Source organism: Danio rerio, chromosome 12 (genome assembly GCF_049306965.1).
Source record: "Danio rerio strain Tuebingen ecotype United States chromosome 12, GRCz12tu, whole genome shotgun sequence".
In the NCBI taxonomy this organism is placed as follows: domain Eukaryota; kingdom Metazoa; phylum Chordata; class Actinopteri; order Cypriniformes; family Danionidae; genus Danio; species Danio rerio.
This window is the reverse complement of record NC_133187.1, coordinates 31,875,362-31,899,860: the sequence shown is the minus strand read 5'-3', so window position 1 is coordinate 31,899,860 and position 24,499 is coordinate 31,875,362. Positions and strand designations below refer to the sequence as shown.

At 36.9% G+C, this 24,499-nt stretch overlaps 1 protein-coding gene across 13 annotated transcripts in view; it reads right to left on the bottom strand.

The window, feature by feature from the left end:
* ablim1b (actin binding LIM protein 1b) overlaps window positions 1-24,499 on the bottom strand; it is a 161,598-nt gene that overhangs the window by 118,841 nt on the left and 18,258 nt on the right. For 11 of the 13 annotated variants that reach the window (XR_012387608.1, XR_012387606.1, XR_012387605.1 and 8 more), the window contains exon 1: window positions 10,252-10,988. The exons of the other annotated variants lie outside the window; for them this stretch is intronic. Coding sequence is in view for 7 of the 11 variants with exons in the window: in XM_073917615.1 (XP_073773716.1) it covers window positions 10,252-10,498 (247 nt within the window). In the remaining 4 variants the exon portion in view is untranslated. Of the gene's footprint in view, window positions 1-10,251; window positions 10,989-24,499 lie in introns of those variants that run through there. 13 annotated transcript variants of the gene reach the window in all.

The following is a 24,499-nucleotide window of genomic DNA, read 5'->3' as shown; positions in this document are numbered from 1 at the left end:
TGTAATGTATTAACATCATCAAATTAATAAAATAATGAGCAAAAGAGAAATAAATGACAGAAAAAGGAATAAAAACAGACTATATTTCTAAAAATTAAGTAACACTTTATTTTGATGGTCCATTAGAGTATTAGTAGACTGTCTGCTTAATATCTGTTGATACTGCTCTTTCAATAGACATTTAACTGACTATAAGAAACTTTGCAAGTACATGATAACTTACACTAACCCTAACCCAAACCTAACAGTCTACTTATAATCTAATGAGAATTAGTAGGCACATAGACAATTGGAACATCAAAATAAAGTGTTCCGAAAAGCGTATCATAATTACAGGATTAAAACTTGTAGATTATCTAAATAAGGTAAATGCTTAGATTAACCACTTATGGTTTACATATATTTTGCACCCAGTTTAGATCATTAGTCATTTTATTCTCTCCGTAGAGTTTATTCTCTGAGTACTGCAAAAACGCATATGAGCTTTAGAAAGCTACGAGGAATCTGGAAAATTTTAGGAGATTTAGAAACCAGGGCCGGACTAACTTTATATGTCCCAAAAAGGTGCGGATCTCTGTGGGTCTGCAAAGCAAGTGAGACTGCATTGTGCACACAAAACGAAACGGGTAAATGAAAGAATATTTTTCACTACTTAATCACAGATGTTTGTTTATATTAGGCGGATACAAAAAAGTGTAAAAGGATGATGATAAAAATAGTAAAAAAATGTGTCACTAAATATACTTGGGCAGCTGTTAATATAACTGGGCAGCCCGGCCAAGCAAAGTCTATGTGTGGGAAGCATTGCTGTTTATCTAGCATAGAAATCTGAACACTAGATTAATTGAGTTTAAAATTTCTTGTTTCACTATTCTGTTATATTGGACAAAAAAAAAAGTTTTCAAAAATACAGCAATATACGTATATTGTGTCAACTTTTCTGACAAATGACGTTTCCATTCATAGATGCCCTCAAAAAACCTCCAACAACAAAATTTAGGATTTTCTTTCAGTATACACTCATCAGGAACAGTAAGTCACAGGTGCTGATATATGTTTCTGATATATGTGCTTCAAATACAACCATCCAGATATAAGAATATCTACATGCACAAGAATATTAAAGATCCCCAAAGCACATTAAGTACATGTTTATACCCGATCCATCTAAAATCACCACTAAAATGAATATATTACTTTTTATAATTTTGAAAAAAAAATCTTGTGAGGGAGACATGTTTGTGTGATTTTTGGTTAATGTCCTCCAAAGGTCAGAGGGCGCAACTGAAGTTATGTAGTTAGAAAAAAAAAAACTATGTAATTCAATGTGGCATTTTCATGTGCTTTCAGATATATCAGCAACACAGAGTCATAGTTTACTGATAACCTACACAAATCGCTGTAACTTTCACAAAACAATTATCTTCAATTTCATAATAGCCTGATTATATTGTGAAACTACTACTCTGTCTAGTAAAAATCTCTCCATCTGAAAGCACATGCTGGGGACTTTCAACTGATTACAGAACCAGCTTTACTGACAAAATGCACACATCTTAATTTTCAATACAGTCCTTTATCTTATGCTAAGAATATCCGAATTGCGTAATTATGAACAAAGGTCAGTTGTGTTCCATTTGCATCTGTTGAACCTCTGGCTTTAGTTCATGGCTTTAGTTTATATCTGTGGTCATCCTTTTACGTTTTTTTCACTGTTAACTATTTGTTTACATAATGTGTGGTATAAAATTGTTATAGTCCAGATTGTGTTCAACAAAGATAAACCCCTAAAAAAGATATGCATATCTCTAGTCTCATTGTTCAGCACATGCTCTGATTGCCTGTGTTTACATTGTTGTATTGCTGACTGCTTCTTTTAGCCATCAAATTGAATGAAGATTATATTGTTAACCCACATACCTATGAGATAATTTAATGTTTGATTTTGGGGGGTGACGAGGTTTGTGAATTCCAGCCTTTGAGGGATCAGCTGATCTCTCTCCAGACTATCCACACATCACGCATGTAGATTATAGGATTACTTGGGCAGCAATTGAATTGGTGAGTTTATTGAGGGGATTATTAATATTCACACTGGTGCATTGGCGTCACCAGAGGAAACCTGTTCTGAGAGAATGGGGCTGCTCTGACGAATTGCCCAGAAATGAGGCAAAAGATGTTTCTTATTTTGTATGGGACTAAAAGAATAAAGAGAATAATGAGAATAAAATACCAATTTTCATGTGTTTCTGAAAGAAGTCTGCTGTTATTCTGCAATGATTTAACCAATAAAATAATAAGTAATAAGTCATATATATATATATATATATATATATATATATATATATATATATATATATATATATATATATATATATACAATAATAAATAATAAGTCAGTTGGCATTTCTGTGTGGAGTTTGCATATTCTCCCCGTGTTTGCGTGGGTTTCCTCTGGGTGCTCTGATTTCCCCCACAAGTCCAATGACATGTGCTGAAGGTGAATTGGGTAAGATAAATCGGCCGTAGTGTATGTGTGTGATTGACTGTGTATGAGTGTTTCCAAGTGATGGGTTTCTGCTGGAAGGGCATCCGCTGTGTAAAACATATGCTGGATAAGTTCACTGTGGCGACCCCTAATTAATAAAGGGACTAAACCGAAAACAAAACGAATGAGAGCACTCTAGAACAACTTTTTAGATTACCACAGAAGGAAGGATCTTCTATGATTATGAAGCACAATATGTGCATTTTGTTGTGTCAAAACTGAGGGTTCAGATTAAAATGCAATAATCTGAACAATGTAATTAAAAGCACAAACCAGTTTCACATATAGCCAAAAGTGCCCTCAGCTGAATAAGTGTTGATATGGTTAAAAGAGATTAGCAGAATTTTAAATAAGGGGAGGATGTGTGTGAGAGAGACAGAGGGTGTCCACACAGGGAGGCCACAGACAGCAGGTGTTGGATAAATAGAGGATCTTAAAGTCTATATGATTAGAAAGAAGAAACAGCTGAATCTTTTGTCAACAAGTGAGAGAAAAGAAAAGGAACTGAGCCAAACAACAAGGATACAGCTAGACCCATATATGTACATCTATGGCTAGATACAGAATCTGTTTATATGATACATCCGCCATATTGGGATGGTCAAAGCTGGTCCTCAAACATTCAAGAGCAAATTGCCTGTATGTCAACAGTATAATTTGACACATATGTAAATATCTCTATCCACAATAGACTTTAGCAGATGATTTTTCTAAACTAAAACAATAAGAATAACTAGCATGCACTGACACATTTAAATCAAGTTAATTAAAACACACTTGACTGAAATTTTATCCCATTTTGTTTGGGAAATTAAATCTTGGTATTTAAATCTTTAAAACCAAACGCCAGAGCATGATTTGACATTGTTGTTATTGTCCATCTTTGAGAATATTTTGATGCTTGTTTCAGATTATTTCTTAGCTTATATCTAACATTGTTAAACAATTTTAAAAAGCATACAAAAGTAATGAACAGTCTTTAAATTGTCTCTACTGTATTAAGCTAATTTAAAGATTTCTCATTTAGTTTTGGAGGCTCCCACAATACGGTTTACATGCATCTATGGTCCGAATTAATTTCATTTTTTCACAGTTTTTCATTTTAAGATTCATTCTTTCTAACCCCCTGCTCTGCTCTGATTGTTCAGAAAGCCCAGTCTGTTGTGATTGACCTACTGCTTACCTTATCTGTTTACAGTGGGTATGGAGAGTAAGACCTTAAGCACACAGCTAAATACAAAGGAGTGGCTTCACAACAACTCAACTGTTATTGAATGGCCAAACCAGAGCTCTGAGGTAAACCCAATTGAGCATCTCTGGAGAGACCTAAAAACGTCTGTCCACCAACGTTTACTTTCCAATAGAACTGGAGAGGATCTGCAAAGAGGAATTGCAGAAGATCCCCAAATCCAGGTGTGAGTCTTTTTGCATATTTCCCAAAAAGACTCATGGCAGTAATAGATCACAAGGGGGCTTCTACTAAATACTGAGCAAAGGATCTAAATGTTTTGGACCATTTCAGTTTTTCTGCAAAAATGTCAACAATTCTGTTTTTCCAATCAATATAGGGTGCTGTGTGCACATTAATGAGATAAAAAAAGAACTTAGCAAATGACTGCAATATAACAAAAAGTGAAAAATTGAAGAGGGTCTGAATACTTTCCATACCCACTGTATATCACACTGTAAAAAGTATCCGTGATTTAGCAATTTTCCATATTTTGTGATTTATGTTTTTATTTGTCCTTGTTTATTTATACATTTAAATTGCATTATGGGTCCTCAATCTTTCTTCCAACAACTTTCAACCTTGACTTTTATTAACATGTTTAGTAGTTTAAAGTGATATATTTTCTGGGTTGATGTTGTAAATTACGATACAAACACTTTGAAATAAACTGCCAGAACATTTTCTGTTATTTTACAGACTTTTTTTCCGTGCATATTATATTATTGTATTCTCTGTTCTATATTATTATATTCTCTATATATTATTTCTCTATATCTTATACATTATATTATTTCAAACTACTAAAATTTCAATAAAAGTCACTTTGTTAAACTGTAGAATTGAATTTTCAACATCAAAAGTCGACAGAGCAGACATCAACATCCCATAATGTAATTTGCCACTGTAATTAAATGGAAAACACATGTCAAATCACAAAATTCGTAAACTGTTAATTAACAGATATTGTTTTACAGCGCAGTTTGTGAATGTGAACACTACAGATAACAAGTATTGCATTGATTTTGCTATTTCATGTCCAAACAAGCTGATCTCCCTGAACCTCAATCTCAGGAGGGACATGAGTAGGGCATTTGTACTGGTACATTTTTCTTTAGTTTGTTGTTCATCATGAGCTTTTATAGTAGAATGAAAAGTCTGTGTATGCATAAGAGTTTCATAGAGACAGTGTTTTATTGATGCGCGGTTAGAGTTTGTATGTACGCACCATAATTTCATAGATGAATGGTTTTTATGTATGTGTGAATAGCTTATGTATCAGGCTGCATTTGACAACGTTGTTGGTGTTGGTTTGAGTGTTTAGTATAAAACAGTTTAAACGACAGTAAATTGCTTTGGTGTCCTGAGGGGTTTTAGCTGGTTGCTAACATGCTAACATGTTCACGAGTGTTTTGTTGGTTGCTTACCAGCTATAAAAAGTCACAGCTGATTTTCCTGCTACTCATATATGGTGAGAATTGTACATTTAAGTCTTTAGGAATGTTAAGGTAAAATAGCTGCAGCATAGAAATGAGCAAATACTGGTGGAATCTCAGTATGATACCTGTGGCATCAGGTTAGCTTTGACTTCCCCTTCCTGCAGGGTTACACAGGAGGGATCCAGCCTTGCTGTGGCTATAAATGATTGATTGGTGGAGTGGAGCTGTAATTACTCTATGCACTGGTTTCCTTCCATGAGCCGCTATTCTCTGAACACAAGCATCAAAGATTAACAGTCAGGCTTACGCTTCCATGTTTATTTCAGCGGAGGAGGAATCCCTTTCCAATTGCTCAGATCCCCTCAGATCTCTTCTCAACACGTTCTCAGTTCTCATCACTTATAAACACTCGGTCAAGAGCCTTTTGCATCCATTTTCAATACATTGTTTGCATATTTTCTTTGCATATTATATCAATACACTGACACAAAGGGCAAATAAAATGTTCACTGTAGAACCCAACAGTCAACTTTATCAACTGAAATCAGTGTACTTAACTCAAAATTGACTGTAATTTGATTCTACTCATTTAAAAAGAGTTTTGAGCACAGTGTTAAAGGTAATGAGTTAATTAAATGCCTCATTACTTCAACGTAAGTGGATTACGTTCACAGTACTCATATAGATTAGTTTTTTTAACTCAAATGGTTTGTTGCATTTGGTTTCCTTAAACGTTTTAAGTTGCCTTAACTTATTGGGTTTTACAGAACTCAGTTGGTTTAAGCTCTCTTCATTTATTGGGTTTTACTGTGCTCAGATTGCTTTGTTTACTCAAATGGATTCAGTTGACAGTACTTTTTAGTAATAGTTTTTAAGCTTAAATGGTTTGTTGCAACCGGTTTCCTCAAATGGTTTGAATTGACAACTTTTTGATAATACTTATACTAAACTTATTGATAATATCTATACTATTTTAGATGATAGTGGCAAACTTAAATATCAATTTATTAATAACCCTTTTCTAAATAGATTTTGGTATATAAAACTCTATTTATCTTTGACCTATTTGAAATGTTTGCAACCCAGACTCATTCTGAAAATGTATTACTATATACTTTTCTGGAGAGTGCCAAATACGTCCCAGGAGCTACTTTCTTTTTTTTTTTTTTTGTACCATTTTTGTTTTCGAGAATCCACCAGAGGCCACTGTGTATGCTTTTTCAGATTTCAAATTTCTTTCGCGAGTGCAATTCACTCCTGCTGTTCTTGCGTAAATCCATCAAAGGCGGCTGTTGACTGACCAACCTTCCTTCTTCCCTAAACCCAACTAATAATGTTTTCAAAAGCACCGATTAACCAGTCCAGCCACCTCCCTAAACACAACAGACAGTTTTAAAAAGCAGTCCAGAAAAAGAAAAGCCCTTACCTGATTTTTACCATGTGTTCAGATTTTACCACATTCTCACCCTGTTATTTACTTGTTTATTTTATTTTTTGGCTTCTGCTTTTGTCTTTTTGTCCCACTTTGGAACCCACTTGAACCATCGCTGGACTTGAACACCGTCACGGTGGTCAGATCCTCTCTGTGTCTCAAGTCCGCCGACGTACATAGTGAGCTAACTTGACAAACTGGTAACCGGGTGAAAGCCGTCCACATAGAGGTAAGCAGTCAGCTGGTTTTCGTGAAAATGAAGCATTCGTTTTAAAGACGAAATGCAGTCATACTGTATGTACTTCTGGCTACATAATTTGCGATCTCCAGTAACGTATATAGGACTATGTTTTCAGAATGAGCCTGTGTTGCATTTTTGAGCACCTAGCCTAAAATAATATAATGCTATACAATATAATAACTCATACATGATCTTTAGCATTCAAATCTCTTTATAGACCTTTCAAATATCAAGCATACACAGTATGTATATTTAAAGCATATAAGACTACAACAATATACTCAATAAAAATCCTCCTGACATTAATACATTTATACTAGAAGATAAGTGTTGCAAAAACATCAATAAAGTTGGTCTGTAGCTGAAATTATTTCAGATGAAAACATAATATGGGTGCTGACCTTATTGTTATGTCCATTGAAAGTATAAATAAGTTGTTCTGTTGGGTACTTCAGGATACAATGACAAATCTACTGAAAAGCACATTATGAAGCATTTATAATACCAATAGAGGCCATTTAACAAAGGTCAACTGTGAATGATTGTTAAAAAGGAGACAGGCGCAGACTAATGGGGAGATTTGTCAGGATTGTGTCCCCCAGTTCAGCCATAATCCTGCCAGCGGGACAGTGCTGTGATCCAGCTCAGACTTTAGATTAGCCTCACATCCCACTGCCTTAGAAACACAAATACTGGCATATCTCTTACAGTCGCTACATATTTCAGCTATGCTATCGACATCTGCAGATCTAACAGGTCTCTATGTCTTGGAACTTCTGCAATGCTTCAAAAATATGGACTGAACAAAGACTGAATACAAATGTTTATTTCAGAAGGTTAAAGCAAACGGGTTTTAAAAAATAGCAATTTTTAACTTAAAAATTTAAGAAAAAGCTGTTAAAATGTATTTAAAAAGTACTGAAAAAAATATTTTTTATTACTATTATTTTTGGAATATTTAAAACAAATATTTAAAAAAATATTAGAATTATTAATAATATTCCTATTCTTAATTACTACTAAAACCAAAGTTCATTCATTCATTCATTCATACATTTTCCTTCGGCTTAGTACATTATTCATCAGGGGTCACCACAGCAGAATGAGCCATCAACTTATCCAGCATATGTTTTACACAGCTGCAACCCAGTACTGGTAAACACCCACACACACACTTATTCACACACATACTCTATGGCCAATTTTGTTTATTTAAATCAACCAAAGGAAACCCACGCCAGTATGAGGAGAGCATGCAAAATGCACACAGAAATGCTAACTGACCCAGACATGACTCGAACCAGTGACCTTCTTGCTGTGAGGTACTACTCACAAGGAAATACTAAGCCACTGTTAAAAAGCCACTGTGCTGCACCGAAGTTCATACAAGACTAAATTTAGATTCTTTTTTAAAAAAATATAATAGAAATCTAACAAAATCAGAAGTTCATGTTTAAAAGTCATGATGTTCTGATAGAATCATTGTTCTGATAGAATCATTCCTATATCTAATAATTAAAAAAAAAAAATTGCAATGCAAATAAAATTTAATAAATGTAAAAATGTATTTGTTCATAATACATAAATAAATTCTGAAAAAATACCGCTATCAACCTTTCTGGAGAGCGGCAAATACATCCCAGAGGCAGTTTTTTTTTGCAGTTTTTGTTTTCACAAATCTAGCAGAGGCCGCTGTGTACGCTTTTTCCCTTCTCAAATTCTTCTCGTGAGAGCCATTCGCATCTGCTGTTCTCGCGTAAATCCACCAAAGGATGATGTGGACTGACTGACTGACTGACCAATCGACTGACCCACCCTCCTTCTTCCGTAAAGCCAACTAATAGAGTTTTCAAAAGCACAGATTGACCCAAAGGTCAAGGTTAGGTTAAAAAGATGAAAAAGCTTCTGCCAACTTGTTACTTTAAGTTGAGAAAATCTTAGACCTCCACACTTGAAAAAATAAAACTTGCAGTATTCCTATCCTTAACAACAAAATAAATAGAACCACAAAAATAATAGTAACATCAATGATAACATTAAAGTCATTATTAACAACACCAAAATACTACTGCAATAATGATAACATAATTAGAAATTATTATTCATATGTAATTTTATTTTTATTTTTTTGAAGGGCTGCAGAAAGACTTTTAATGTGAATTTTCATCTCACATTTACCTGGTTCGCAGTACATAAAAAAAAAAAAAAAAAACGCTTAGCACGTGTGGACTGTTAACTTTTATTTAACTGTCATGTGTATGTATATATGGATATTTTTTCCTAACAAAATTAAAATTACAATTCAAATGCCTAAAAAAATTTAATAATAAATCGAACCTTCAAAACAACTACCCAAAAGATGAATCAAATGCTCAAATAATATATCAAAATCCATTCTTAAATGAGAAATCAAATGTGTTTGATATTTAATTTAATGATCAACTCTAGAAACTAGAATTCATGTGGAGGAACCAGTTTCTGTGATTACACACACATAGCTGGAAGCTCATGATGGACTGATTACTAGACTTTAAAGACACCTTATTGACACAGACTCTTTGCTGAGTCTTGTTTTTTCCCCTGTGAAGCATCACAAAGCATTTTCCCTGTTTGTCCTGCCATGTTATGATCCTTGTCATGTTTACCACTGTTGTTGTTTTGCCTCCTGTCCTGTTTCTAATTCTGTCTCTAATAAGTTTTTGTTAACATTTGTCTCTGATTATTTTTTTTAATTGAACTATGTTTGTTTGTTGTGATAATATATTATTTTCTTAGTGCCAATTTCCAAAAGAGTTTTTTTTGTTCAACTTCAGACAGTTTAGGGCAGTGCAACTGATGCTTCCATAAGTTGAGAACACAAGAAAAAAAATTAAAGGATTATGGATTATGATTTTTTTTTTTCACTCAACTTCAGGCATTCCAGTTTTGCAGACAAAAAATGTTCAATTGGCACAGCTTAAAAAGTTTTGTTACAGAGTAGTTCATCTCTCCAGATAACCAGTAATCTTATGTTAACCAAACTAAATGTTTTTTGAATTACTGACAAATAATCTTTCTGATGTTTTCAAATGTTGAGTGAACCAGAAAAAGCTAAAAGAGATAAGCATTATGTTTTTTTGTTGTACTAGCTTAATTTTTTTACAGTGTACTTCTGGCTACATAATTTGCAATCCAAATGTATAAAGTTCTACGATTTCAGATTGAGCCTATGTTGGTTTTAACATTTTCTTGTTAAATTTCTTTTACACAACTCCACAATAAAACTAAATGTTCTGTCACAAATCTGAAATATGATGTGGGAAAGCAAATAAATGCACATCTAATTTGATTCTACAGCATCACTCCTACTCTAGTCTCCCTTACCGGGTTCCATTTGAGGAGGTGCCATTTTCTCCAGGATGAGATACTCAGTAGGGTTTAGGAAAGGCAGTTGCTCCATCATGGACTGTTTAGGAATGAGGTACAGCACCTCGGCCACATTCCCATCCTCAATAATAGACATTCTCCGCACTGAATTCTTGCGCTTCACCCGATCCAGAACCAGAGAGTCATCGCTACGACCAGAGCCGCACAGTTTACCAAAACTGTTGAGATTAGGTAAGTTAGGCATGGCAAAAAAAAATAAATCCTCAGTCCACTGCAGCGGTCAATAAAATAATAAAAACATGCAAAAATTGCCCGTTCACTCGATAGTGAGCTGTGTTACATCTGAACCCCAGGTACAAGATTAAACGAGCAGATCGCAAGGGTTTATTTGTGTTGTTGGGGAAGCAGCGCTGAGCCCCTGCTGTGAGCTCTTTCCTGGTCGACTTAAGCAGATTACAACCCATGTATTTTTAGTGATTATCTTAACTGGAAAGGAAAAAAAAGAGCACCTGTGGTTTGAGTAATGACTTTATAACCAGATATGCTTTTGATAAAAGTTTGCAGTTTCAAAAACCCAGTTTAATCCTCTGCAATTGGATGCTTGAAGAGTATGTTGACTGGTATTGCAGGTTAAATCGTATCTAAATAAACACCAGAATCAGAAATGTGTGTAGATTGAATATACATGGAAAAGCATGGGCTTGACTGTTCAGGTGAAAATCTTGATTCTTTCTGACCAGTGTGAACTTGTAAATCCATGATGTCCACATTTAAACTGGCATGTCACCAAAGCTGCTAAGGTAGACATTGTATGTGGTACTTTTAGAACCATAAACCCTTCTGGTGCGTGTGTGTGTATATCACGTGGCTATAACAATGTATAATGGGGTATCTGCACAGTTATGGTCACAGAAAGGATAGATGTTATATCAGAATGTAAATTTTCATTGAGATTGTAACATTTACTTAAATGTCCACATCAGCAGAGTGAATGCAGTGTTTGCTTATTCCATACACTGAGGTTAAACTTTATGATTCCTAACTCTCTCACACACTGCAAAGAAACACTTGGGGCACACTGTAAAGTGACAGATCAGCCACAATGAAAAATTTGTGTCATTGCTTTTTTATTTATTTATTTTTATGGAATGCTGAATTATTGTGACTAATTTCAATGGAGGGATTTTTTTTTTTACATTTTGCACTGATAACAAATATGTACTAGGGATTTGTACTAAATGTAATGATGAAATGATAATTAAAACAAATCTTAGAAAGATGAGTAATAGTTTATGATAATAACAATGGTAATAATAAAGATTTAACCAAGATAGGAATGTTTGTTGATATAATAAAATTAATAATAATAATAATAATAATAATAATAATAATAATAATAATTATTATTATTATTATTATAAATCCTTACATTTATATAGCACTTTTTCTGCACTCTCAAACAGTACCAGATTTAGGCATGGGAAACGTGGATGATTGGCCATCTTACTACAGGCGGCATGGAGCCTGTTTAGCCCCAACACTGATTCTCCCACATGCTCTTTACTTCCATGCATGAAAGGGAGGCACAAATACCGTGAGGGTGGTACGACCATCATTTGCCTAAGCACCAGTTAAGCTTGCGCCGCTACTGCCCTCAAAGCACTTTTTTCGGGGGAAGGGGGGGGGGATGTGCAGCATCCACCTGGATGACATGATGGCAGCCACATTGAACAAGACCACACACTAGGTGCTTGGTGGAGAGGACACAGAGTGATAAAGCCTATTATGATATGGGGATGGTAAGGAGACCATCATGGACAGAAGCCAGTAGGCAAATATGGCCAGTATGCTGGGATTAAACCCCTACTCTTTTCAAAGGACATGCTGGTATTTTTAACAATTACAGAAAGTCAGGATTTCGGTTTAACGTCACATGCGAAAGACGGCGCTCACTGAGCAGTATAGAGTATCAATATACTGGGGCATTAGCACTCACACAGACCGCAGGTTGGGCGCCCCCTGCTGGCCTCACTAACACCACATCCAGCAGCATCCTTGCTTTCCCATGGGGTCTCCCAGTCAGGTACTGACCGAGCCCAGCTTTGCTTAGCTTCAGTGGGTGACCATGTGAGAGTTGTAGAGAGCTATCTTAAATATAACTTTGCAAAGTTATATTTTAAAACACCTCACTTCGTATGTTTCTAACATCTATTTATTATTTGACAAAGCCACCCAGTGTTTTTATAGGGTTTCATGTCTTGACGGGATGTCAATGGCAGCATATGTGGATTTTTATGTAAGCATTCTCCAAAATCTGACTTTCAAAGTCTTTTGCATTACACAGGATTTTGTCTAATGTAATGCTCTAAAATATAAACATCTTACTGAAACGTTAAATGATAAAAAGTAGCATTCATGCATGCACACTGATTTCATCACATCAACAAAACATAATCGCACACCCGCTGACTGACTCATTCATTTCGAGAGCCATTCATATTCACTGAAACAGCTACTCGAACCCTCTTTTCAAGTACATGATGTTTATATCAATATGAATAATCACAGAAGTACTTTTTGGAACACATATGTTTTATGGTTTTATGACAGCACAGCGTGTTCCACCTGAAGTTCATCTTTTAAATAAGTTTCAAACACAAAAAAGAAAACTGATGAAGGATAGTTTATGGAAAAATGAATATTCTGAAAATGATTTGCTCGCATTCAAATTGTTCCATACTTGTATGAATTTCTTAACAGAAAGGGATATTTAGAGAAATGTTTGAGTATGAAAATAACAATATAATCTTCTCTGTCCTCAAAAGGCACATTTGTTAGCATGCAGACCACCTATGCTGGAGTTCCCAGTTCAGTTCTCTCTTGCAGAAGTGTGAGTAGAACCAGATATGCTGCACTGGTGCCAGGATCTATAGATTAGAGTAAGGTTTAAAGTCATAGTTCACCCAAAAAATCTAATTTCCTCACCATTTACTCATACTCAAGTGGTTTAAAACCTTGATGCCTCTCTTTCTTCTGTTGAACACAAACAAGATATGATGAAGACTGTTTAGGAGGTCTAAGTCAATGGCTTTCCATCTTTACCATATAAAGTACATCTTCCTCTGTGTTCAATGAAAGAAAGAAACTCAACATGTTTGGAACAAATGGAGAATGAGTAGTGTAAATGATGACAAAATTTGTATTTCTGGAGAAACTATCCATATCCCTAAAATGAGTGACTGTATAAGCCACTCTAGAATAAGCTGTGCAATTAAACCTCAAGAAACATACTATAGACAGCTTTAGTGTCCTTTGCTCTCATATATTGTTGCTCTTCGTACATAGTTGTACTGACACATTACAGATATGGTGATTCCAGCGGTTATGAATCACATATCAAATGTATTGTCTTTTCTTTATTACAAACATGTGCTGTTTTAAAAACATATTAAACTTGTAAAGCTCATGTGCAGCTGATCACAAAGAGTTGGAACAGATCTTTTAATCCCAGTTTCTTTGCAAATCATGTTCTGTGGATGTGTATATATGTTATTATGGAGACATGTTAAGACATGCCTAACAATTAACTTGGTGAGCCGGGAAATTCACACTGCTACGTCACATTGTGGTGAGCCTCAAAATCACTTGGATTTGGATGCTATAGTAACCCCACCGGACCTACACCACCCAACCCGCTCCGAGCTGGTATCCAACTGGCAACCTCCCGCATGGGATTTAGTTGCTCTACCAAAGAGGCTAAGGAGGCTTATTTATACTTCTGCGTCAGGTAACCGGCATAACCCACGGCGCATGCAACGCGAGTGGCTGTGCATTTATACTTCTGCGCGCTGTCTCTGTTGGTCTGCATTAACACTTCCGAAACGCTAGTTGGCAGTGAGGTGTAAATGTTCCTCTGTGTCGAGTTTCTTTGCTGCTTTTTTGCTTTTCCTGAACACTTCCGGGATGTACAAGTGGCTCAAACTCGCTCATTTTGAGGCAGGAACCGTGCAACAACTTTAATTATGAGGTAAACACAAAACAAAACTTTTCATCCGGAGCTCCTTCACGGTACTCCACACTTGTAAACGATCGATCACGCCATTCGCGCGGCTCTCGGTCCCGCCCAGACTCGGCAGCGCTACCAAGCCGACCAATCACAGAGCTTACGCTACGCGTCGTTGCGACGTGTAGTTACATTTTTGGAGAGGTGCACGTCAGTGACAGCGACGGCCACGGCGAAGGGCTATGCGTCATCGCCGTAGCATACGCTGGCGTTTGACGCAGAAGTATAAATCAGCCTTTAAAGACGATGGCCTATAGCGTCCGTCATTAAACCACCTTTAAAGGTCAGAGGAGTGAGGTTTACCTGCACAGCACTTACTAGCTAGCCTCCGTTACACTATTTTAACATCAGAATATTAAAAAAGAGACTTGTTTTGTTTATATCACTCTAATATGGCAATGGACACACTATACCTTAACACAGTTCTGTCCAAACAGCTTCCAAACGTGGATTTTGCACATTGATAACTAAAATTGCTGCTAGTTCCTGTGGTGCAAACAAACTAAAAAGTGGGTACAACAACAAGTAGTTTAAGGAACTATGAAAAAGTTCCTCCAGTGTTAAAAGAAAAAAAAACATTATTAGTACACCCACCAATTTAAATCCTGGACCTGTGCAAGTAAAATTGGAGGTGTTTGAGTTTTAAGTAACATTACTCAAACAAACAATTGAAAACCACAGACATTCTGATCATCATATTTTCTGATTATTCCATCCTTCCATGACAGCTCATTTTTCACTTTGAGCGTTTCATCTAAATCTCCTCACCTCTGTGTGTTCTTGTGCATTAAGATAATGACTCTGACATTACAGATGCACACAGCTCACCGCTGCCTTGCATGATCCAGGTGGAGGTTATACGAGGAAGGAGACAATGTAATGACTGTTAATGACAGATTCCGACACAGGAAGGGCCCAGGCCACCTATGCCTCCATCCCATGAGGCTTATGGAGGAGCCGTGTTCGCATATTCACCACTTTAGTCTACCAACTGTGGGCCAGAAAGCATTTGTCAGCGGTACCAGAGCACACTTATACACTTATGAGTGCAGAAATGAACTGAGAAGTGTATTTCAGGGCACTATAGATGGTGTGTAATTTTAGCAAGACAAGCAGCAATGATTATCTCATGGAAAGTTCTGGAGCAAATGTCTACACCCATCCACACATGCACAAACTTAGTCTCGGCCTGGTACACACACATTCTTTTAATACTACAAGACACTTTTAAGCTTCACGTGGTCTATTTTAGGATAAGGAAACTGTCATGACTCGAGTGCTGTATTAAAATGCATAGACAAAACAATTTGAAGCAATAAGAAGTTCATTTAGGAAAGCAGAATGCTAAAATATTAGCTATGTGCCATACATACAAGTTAAATGGAGTTTCCATTATTTGAGGATTCGTTATAAGCGCTCGGATGCTTGAAATGCTTGAGATGACAGAGCAGAGGGGCAGATTAAGTCCTGCTGACATTTCACAGTGTGGTCATTCAGTCTCTGGCTGTGCTGAACAACACCACAGAGTATCCATTACCTCTGTCACACATGAAGGTTAAACCAATACACAGCCATGAGACAAATCTGGGCCAGAGGTGAAGAAATGAACGCTGAACTGAGATCTCATTCTTACTTTTCTTTTTTCTTAATTCTTTAAGAGATCAAAAATGAAAATGTACTCACTGTTTACTCACCCTTAAGTTCTTTCTTCTGTTGAACACAAAAGAAGAAAAGAAGAAAGCAGAAAACCTGTAACCATTGACTTCCACAGTAGGAAAAAAACATTACACCACATGCAAGTCAATGGTTACATGTTTCCAGCTTTCTTCAAACTATCTTCGTTTGTAATGTGTTGTGTTAGAAATGATGAGAGAATTTTTAGTTTTGCATGAACTATACTTTTAAAAGATAATTTTTAGTCTATTGAACTATGTAATTTATAGAAATATTATAGCAGCATGTAATATTTTAGGCCTTTATAAAAATATTAAGTAGCATAAAATATTTAATGTTTTATTTAATTTAATACAGAAACAACAAAATTATATATATATATACTGACTAGTGAAAAGATTGAACAATGTTGTTAATAAATATAAATAAAATCATTTAAAAAACATTGTAAAGCCCATATAACAAAACAAAAAATACAACACTACACTTCAGAGATGAATTATTAGTATATACATATATTTTTAAATGCTTTTCCATTTTGGAAGCCCAGGGGTCAGTAAAGAGCATATAGGTAGTTAAAGTAAGAACTCAAAAAAGACCTGCCTTGGTATACAGTAGCTCTCATCGTGCAACACCAGCACTGCAATACATCTATGATCAGTTCTTACACTTTAAATGCAGAGGTAATTGATAACAGAGTGACTGCCAAACAGTGCCATCTACTGTACAAAACACCCAAATTCTGAGAAACACAAGAGTAAAGCCAACCTCAAGCATACTGACAACAGTTATAGTCACTGATCTGCACACATGTACAGTCAAACCAAAAATGACCTGCAGCATCTCACTTAATCACAGTTTATTTGCTATAGTTTAGAAAATTGCAGAAACATATGTTTAACTTTCTTTAAAGGTAAACTGTAAAAGTTCTTTAAAGGTAAACTGTGTCAGAACCACTGAATCTTTATAATATCAGATATTAATAGAAAAGTACAGCAAATATTTTACTACAATGAACCAAATTAATTCAGATAACTGTTAGTATGACAATACAAAACACTATATAGAGAACTATCACTAATTTGTTGAGCCACCTTTACTATAATATAGTCACCGGCCACTTTATTAGGTACAGCTCACTAGTACCATGTTGGACCCCTTTTTTGCCTTCAGGACTGCCTTAATCTTTCGTGGCATCATTTCAACAAGGTATTGTAAATATTCCTCAGAGATATTGGTCTATATTGACATGATAACATCACGCAGTTGCTGCAGATTTGGCGGCTGCACATCCATGATGTAAATCTCCTGTTCCACCACATCCCAAATGTGCTCTGTTGGTTTGAGATCGGGTGAATTTGGAGACCCTTTAAATATAGTGAACTCATTGTCATGTTCAAGGAACCAGTCAGAGATAATTCACACTTTATGACAGGGTGCGTTAAATTGCTGGATGTAGCCATCAGAAGATGGATACACTGTGGTCACAAAGGGATTGACATGGTCAGCAACAATACTGAGGTAGACTGTGGCGTGATGCGGCGCGATGCTCGTTTGGTATTAATGGGCTGTGGCATGATGTGAAGCGATGCTCAGTTGGTATTAATGGGCCCAAAGTGTGCCAATAAAATATCCTCCATACCATTACACACACCACCAGCCTGAACCATTGATATAAGGCAGGATGTACTGTATCCATGCTTTCATGTTATTGACGCCAAATCCTGACCCTTCCATCCGAATGCAGAAATCGACACTCATCAGGCCAGGCAATGTTTTTCCAATCTTCTATTGTCCAATTTTGGTGAGCCTGTGCGAATTGTAACCTTAGTTTCCTGTTTTTAGCTGACAGGAGTGGCATCAAGTGTGGTCTTCTGCTGCTGTAGCCCATCCGACTCAAGGTTGAACGTGATGAGTGTTCAGAGATGCTCTTCTGCATACCTCATTGTAACATGTGGTTATTTAAGTTACTGTTGCCTTTCTATCAGCTCCAGTCTTGCCATTCCTCTCTGACCTCTGATATCAGTAAGGCATTTTCACCCACAGAACTGCCGCTTACTGGAAATTTTCTCTTTTTCTGACCATTTTTCTGTAAACCCTAGTGATGGTTGTGTCCCAGTAGATCAGCAATTTCTGAAATACTTAGACCAGCTCGTCTGGCGCAACAGCCATGTTCTGCAGCGACTAGTAAAAAATGAAATGCAATATAAATGTTTAACTATGTCACCCTATGGCCTATTACACACATGTTCTGATCCAGGCAAGGTCAAAATCAAGCAGCTAATCTGCACACAGAAGTGCTCGTGGGGCTTGTCCACACACACTAGGAAGCTGGATCTCTTTAAAAATGCCACCAAACCATCTATCCTGATATTCTTGCACTTGACTTGTTACAGAGAGGACATGCATGTGTTCTCCAGCTCACGATGGGACACAGCACTAGCTCTCTTTGGAGGAAGGTTATTAAACCAACCATGCATGGTTTAATAACCTGCCTCCGAAACATCAAACAATCATTCTTTTCATCACCGCTCAGGCCCACATCTTATTGCATAACATTTCTCCATGTGGCATATAGAATTTCTCATAGCAAGAGTGAATCACTTCATAGATGAATGCAGGCAATGTAAAGTGCATAATGACATCGTAGGCATTATATAACGTCAGTGTCACTCACATCTCATCGAGATTTCAGTCTCTCTTTGTTTTGAGACTCAGAGTTAAGTATGGCCATGCAGCGTAAACATCATAATAGTGTGTAAACGCATTATTTAATAGTCAGGAATGAAATCCTACCTAGTTTTACATATGCTTTATTTCCATATCAAACAAGAGATGCTTGGTGTAAAAATGGCTGAATGTAATAGAAAATGTATGTAAAATGGTCTGTGCAATTCTGTTATGTGCTGCTCCATCTAGCTGTGCTATTGAAAAGTGCAAGGAAAAATAACTTGTTACACATTAAACCCTGGGCCAAAAATACAGCAAATCTAATCCAATCAAACACAGTCCACTGCCCATCATGGCAATTACCAGCCAGAGAACCATTTTGCAGTGTGAAGTATGAACATATATAAATGTTCATAATAAAAATGACACACACACACACATGCTAACCGTGCAGTTTTCATTAGGAAAACCCAACAACAGAATTGTGATTTCTTAAAGGGATACACTCATTCATTCATTTTCCTTTTGGCTTAGTCCCTTTATTAACCAGGGGTTGCCACAGCGGAGTGAACCACTAACTTATCCAGCATATGTTTTGCGCAGTGGATGCCCTTCCAGCTGGGAAACATACACTCTTATTTACATACATACCCCACAGACAATTTAGCCTAACCAATTCACCTATAGCGCATTTCTTTGGACTGTGGAGGAATCAGAGCACTCAGAGGCAACCCACACCAACACAGGAAGAACATGCAAACTCCACACAAAAATGCCAACTGACCTAGCCGGAGCTCAAACCAGCGACCTTCTTGTTGTGAGGCGACAGTGCTACCCACTGCACCAGCCTTCGATAGGGACAGTTTAACCAAAAATAAACATTTGCTCGAGAAAAAAGCACATTGATTTTGTGTGTCCCTTTAAATGCAAATGAGCAGCTGCTATCCATGCAACGACATAAACACAAAACAACACAACAAGCAAAACCACAATGTACTGTAAGAAAAAAAGTAAATAAGTAGCAGATTAATCATTCACAAGTCATTTTAAAATACTCCTCATGAGTTTTTAATGTTACTGTTACTTAGAATTCAAAATTTTCATGGCATTACGATCAATCAAGTTTATCACATGACTCAAACATTTTATGTCTATATCGTTCATTCATTCATTCATTTTCTTTTCGACTTAGTCCCTATATTAATCAGGGGTTGCCACAGCGGAATGAACCACCAACTTAACTAACATGTTTTGTGCAGCAGATGCCTTTCCAGTTGCAATCCATCACTCATTCACACACATGCACTACAGATAATTTAACTTACCCAATTCACCCAATTCAGCGCATGTCTTTGGACAGTGGGGAAAACCAGAGCACTCGCAAGAAACTTTGAGATCTCAAAAACTGTACACAGCGGCCTCTGGTGGATTCGCGAAAACAAACAAGGGTGAAAACTTCTGCTCCTGGGACATTTTTTCCACTCTCTAGGAATGTATATACCGGTATGTTTTCAGAATGAGCCTGGGTTGTAATAATGCTATGCACATTGATTGCAACACAACAATACACAACAACCCTTGATGGAAATCTGATCTGTTTTTGCAAGCAGAGTAGTTTTTATCAGCAATTAGTTGATTGTGAGTTCATTCATTGATTTTCTTGTCGGCTTAGTCCCTTTACTAATTCGGGGTCGCCACAGCGGAATGAACCACCTACTCCAGCCCGTTTTTACACAGCAGATGCCCTTCCAGCCGCAACCCATCTCTGGGAAACATCCACACACTCATTCATACACACACTCATACACTACGGATAATTTAGCCTACCCAATTCACCTTTACCGCATGTCTTTGGACTGTGGGGGAAACCGGAGCACCCGGAGGAAACCCACATGAACGCAGGGAGAACATGCAAACTCCACACAGAAACACCAACTGAGCCTACTGCACTACTGCGCCACTGATTGTGAGTTAATCATTGTCATTACTAAAGGCTACACAGGCAAACAAAATTAATATCAATGTCTTGTAGCCTAAGGGAGACTAAATAAAAAGATCATTTTCATTTTGATGAATATCTGTTTTTGTTAAGATGGCAATAATATCTATAAAATATTATAACTAATATTGAAATTTTTTTTAAAAAACACAGTAAAAAAAGCATCCCTCTCAAACATTATGAATTAAATCATGAATTCTAAATAGTACAACATCTGTTTGTTTGTCTGACCTGAATGCAACATCCCTGAAGGAATTTCACTCTCAAATAATTGTGCTGCATGAGTGCATGACATATAAGAGACAGACATATTCATCTTCCTTTGGAAATCTAGAACAAAAGGTGCATCTGACATAAAAAAAGAAGCAGCACATGTTTCTTCATGCTGTAAGGATTAAATGAGCACATCCCTGATTTGTTTCTCACACATAAACAGATGCATGCTCTCCAGGAGCAATAAAGGTGATGCGTTATATTCAGCTCCACCTATTGGATGCCAAATTGCTCAACTGGCCTGTTGTGAATTTCCCTGCAAAACAACAACATATACATGTGCCACATCTGCTCAGGGGTACAAAAAACACACACCCATACACTCTCTCACAAAGATACAGTAAAAAAATTGGGTCTTGTAAACCTTGCACTTAACAGTTACACTGAGAAAATTAGGTAGCAACAAAACCTCCTGTTTTAGTTCTCAACAACTCTGTCAGTGCTCATTGGACTTGAAGAGGAAATGTTGGGGAAATTCTTTCATGATGTTGTAATCGTTTCCAGTTAAGAGGAGCTTTTTTCTATTTTTCCCCCCTCAGTATTTTACGTGAGCCTGGTTTCAGTTATATTCCTCTCTATTATGGTCTACTGTGTAAACTGAGATCGGCCTACAATATCAGAGGCTGCATAGAAACATTGTGTGGGTGTTCATTTGTTTGGACGACCTTCAGACCTTCAGCCAACTTCAGAATCAAGTCTTAAAAGTCCTCGCGGCCTTAAAAAGGGTCCCATTACAGACCCAAAGTCTCTGGAGGGAGGACAAGGTGCAAGCAAACAAGACAAAAACAATTCTGATGACCTGCGTTCTAATCATGTGTGACATCACAAGCGACAGTTAACATATGTGCATTACAGTTTAATGTACAGTTACTGTGTACTAAGGGGAATAAAATGCACCAACCTGATTTCACTAAATAGGATATGTTGTTGGATTATCTATATTGATCCAGGAACAACATTCCAATCAGCCAATCAGACGTGTCTGAAGAGCGAGGAGGGATCCGGGGGTGAGAAGGGTGAGCAAGTTATTTGAGGACCGGGAGCGAGATGCGCGATTTCCGGGAGATTATCACTCGTTTGTGGGCATTATGAGTCCTGCAAATGTATTTCACCTTAAACAACTATAGTGACACACGATCCAGCGGTACATCCTTGATAAACTGTCCGACGTGCACTGCTCTCTGGAGCTCAGAGGGGCGTATGACAGTGTGTGGCTGTGTATGTGTGGTCTCGTCATGTGCGTTTTCAGCGGGCGGAGGGCTGTTCAGAAATGCTAGGTAATACACAGTGTGGATGTTGATAATTTTCGTTCTAAAATGCCATTTTAATACTAAGACATATTAATGTAAACAGGGCCTAAGTGTGTATTTTTTCGCGAGCCGGTTTGCGACAGCACAGCTCAGCATTGTATTGTCTATTGGCTATTGGCGATGGACGATGGCATCGTCTATCAACCCGACCCTAGTTCCCTGGTTTCCTCCCACCGTCCAAAAGCATGCAACTTAAGTTAATTGACTAATCCAAGTCGGCAGCACAGACATGCTCCTAGTAAGCAGTTATCTCTTAAGAGCAATCACTATCTGTTCATTAGCTACTACAGCAGGGGAGTTCTTGAGATCTACCTGAGCTCAAACTCCCCTCTCACCCTGCAAATGGGAGGGAGCCCCAGGCTCGAGGATCTTATGAGCTCAGGGCTCTCTCCTGGGACAGCATGCCAAACAAGCTTTATAATTAATCATCAGCTAAGTGTGATCTCTTGAACGTTTAGTTTAGGCTTACGGTTAGGTTTATGCACTTCTACATGATTGTTATCAAACTATTTTTCCCCGCTGATTTTAGTAATAATTTACAGTTAAGGTTGGGTTTAGGGGTAGGGAATAGGTATGGATTACAATTTCAAACAAAAATGATGCTCCAGGATCAACGTAGATGTTAATCCAGGCAGGTTCTCATACACAACATGGGACAATGGAGAATTCAACCAAAACATCATTATTTATAGATCATTTACTCAGTGGTTAGCACTGTCGCCTCACAGCAAGAAGATCGCTGGATCAAGTCTCGGCAGGACCAGTTGGCATTTCTGTGTGGAGTTTGCATGTTCTCCCCATGTTTACATGAGTTTTTCTCTGTGTGCTCTAGTTTTCCCCAAAGTCCAAAGACATGTGGTGAATTGGATAAACAATGATGGCCATAGTGTATGTGTGTGAATGAAAGAGTGTTTGGGTGTTACCCAGTGCTAGGTTGCAACTGGAAGAGCATCTGCTGCGTAAAACATATGCTGAATAGATGGCGGTTCATTCCGCTGTGATGAAGGAAAATATATGAATAAATAAATTATGATTTATTGATCCTGAAGTTGTGGCAAACATAATAAATGTATAAATGTATTTGTTTTGTCGAATATAAAATAAGATATTCTGAAGAGTTTGTTCTGAAGAGTGTGATGTAGACCAGCAACTGTTGAAAGATTGGTAAGGTTTGTTCCTCACCACTGTCGCCACTGGCATGGTTTGGTACTTGTGGAGCTGCACAACAATGGGTTAGCTCTTCAGTGTTTGGACTTTCAACAGTAAAATTTAGACCAGACTGAACTGAACTAAACTGAACTTCAACTCTGAAAACTGCACTGACACACTTTCAATGTACTAGAACTTCTATGTTAATCTGCTTTGACACAATCTACATTGCAAAAGCGCTATAGAAATAAAGATAAATTGAATTGAATTAAATTATGACAAAATTTTGATTTTAGGGGAAACTATTCCTTGATGTTTTGGTACAATTTTCTGCCAATCTTGGATGAAATATAATATATAAAAAAGTAAAAGTTTACTTCAATTTTATCTTTACAAAAAGCCATACAACGCAATAAAGATAATAAACTAGCAGATGTAAAACAAAAAAAAAGAAAGAAATATGTAAAATTGAACATTTAAAAATATTTTTAAAAAATATACATGTTAACCTGAGCAGCTGGAAGGGCATCCGCTGCGTAAAACATATGCTGGAATAGTTGGCAGTTCATTCCGCTGTGGCGACCCCTGATTAATAAAGGGACTAAGCCGAAAAAAATAAATAAATAAATGAGTGTATCCCTTTAAGAAATCACAATTCTGTTGTTGGGTTTTTCTGTTGTTGGGTTGTTTGGGTGACCTTTTAAATAGAGACTAAGCTGAAGCAAAATTGATTGAATGAAGTAGAATAATTTGCTGAAAAAATGTTTTAATAATCTTTAATAAAAGTCTGACTAATTGCTTCTGGCAGTCCTTCTGCTGATATAAACCTGAGGGTTTCCATAAAAACTTTATATAATAATACCCTCTCTTTCCGTTAGTTTGCTATAAGGGAATAAACTTAATATTTAGTTATAGTTGGGAGTACATCAACATACTAAAATAAAAGTCCCAGCACACTCAAGAAAAGTTTGCTGTTTGTTCAAACTACTGATTTAAAATGCGCTGATACAATACAATTCCTGAGTTTTTTGGGGAAGACAACTTAATTTTTTATGTTTAATCCCCTTAAATTTGTAAAAACTAATAAGTTCTGTCATTAACCGTCTC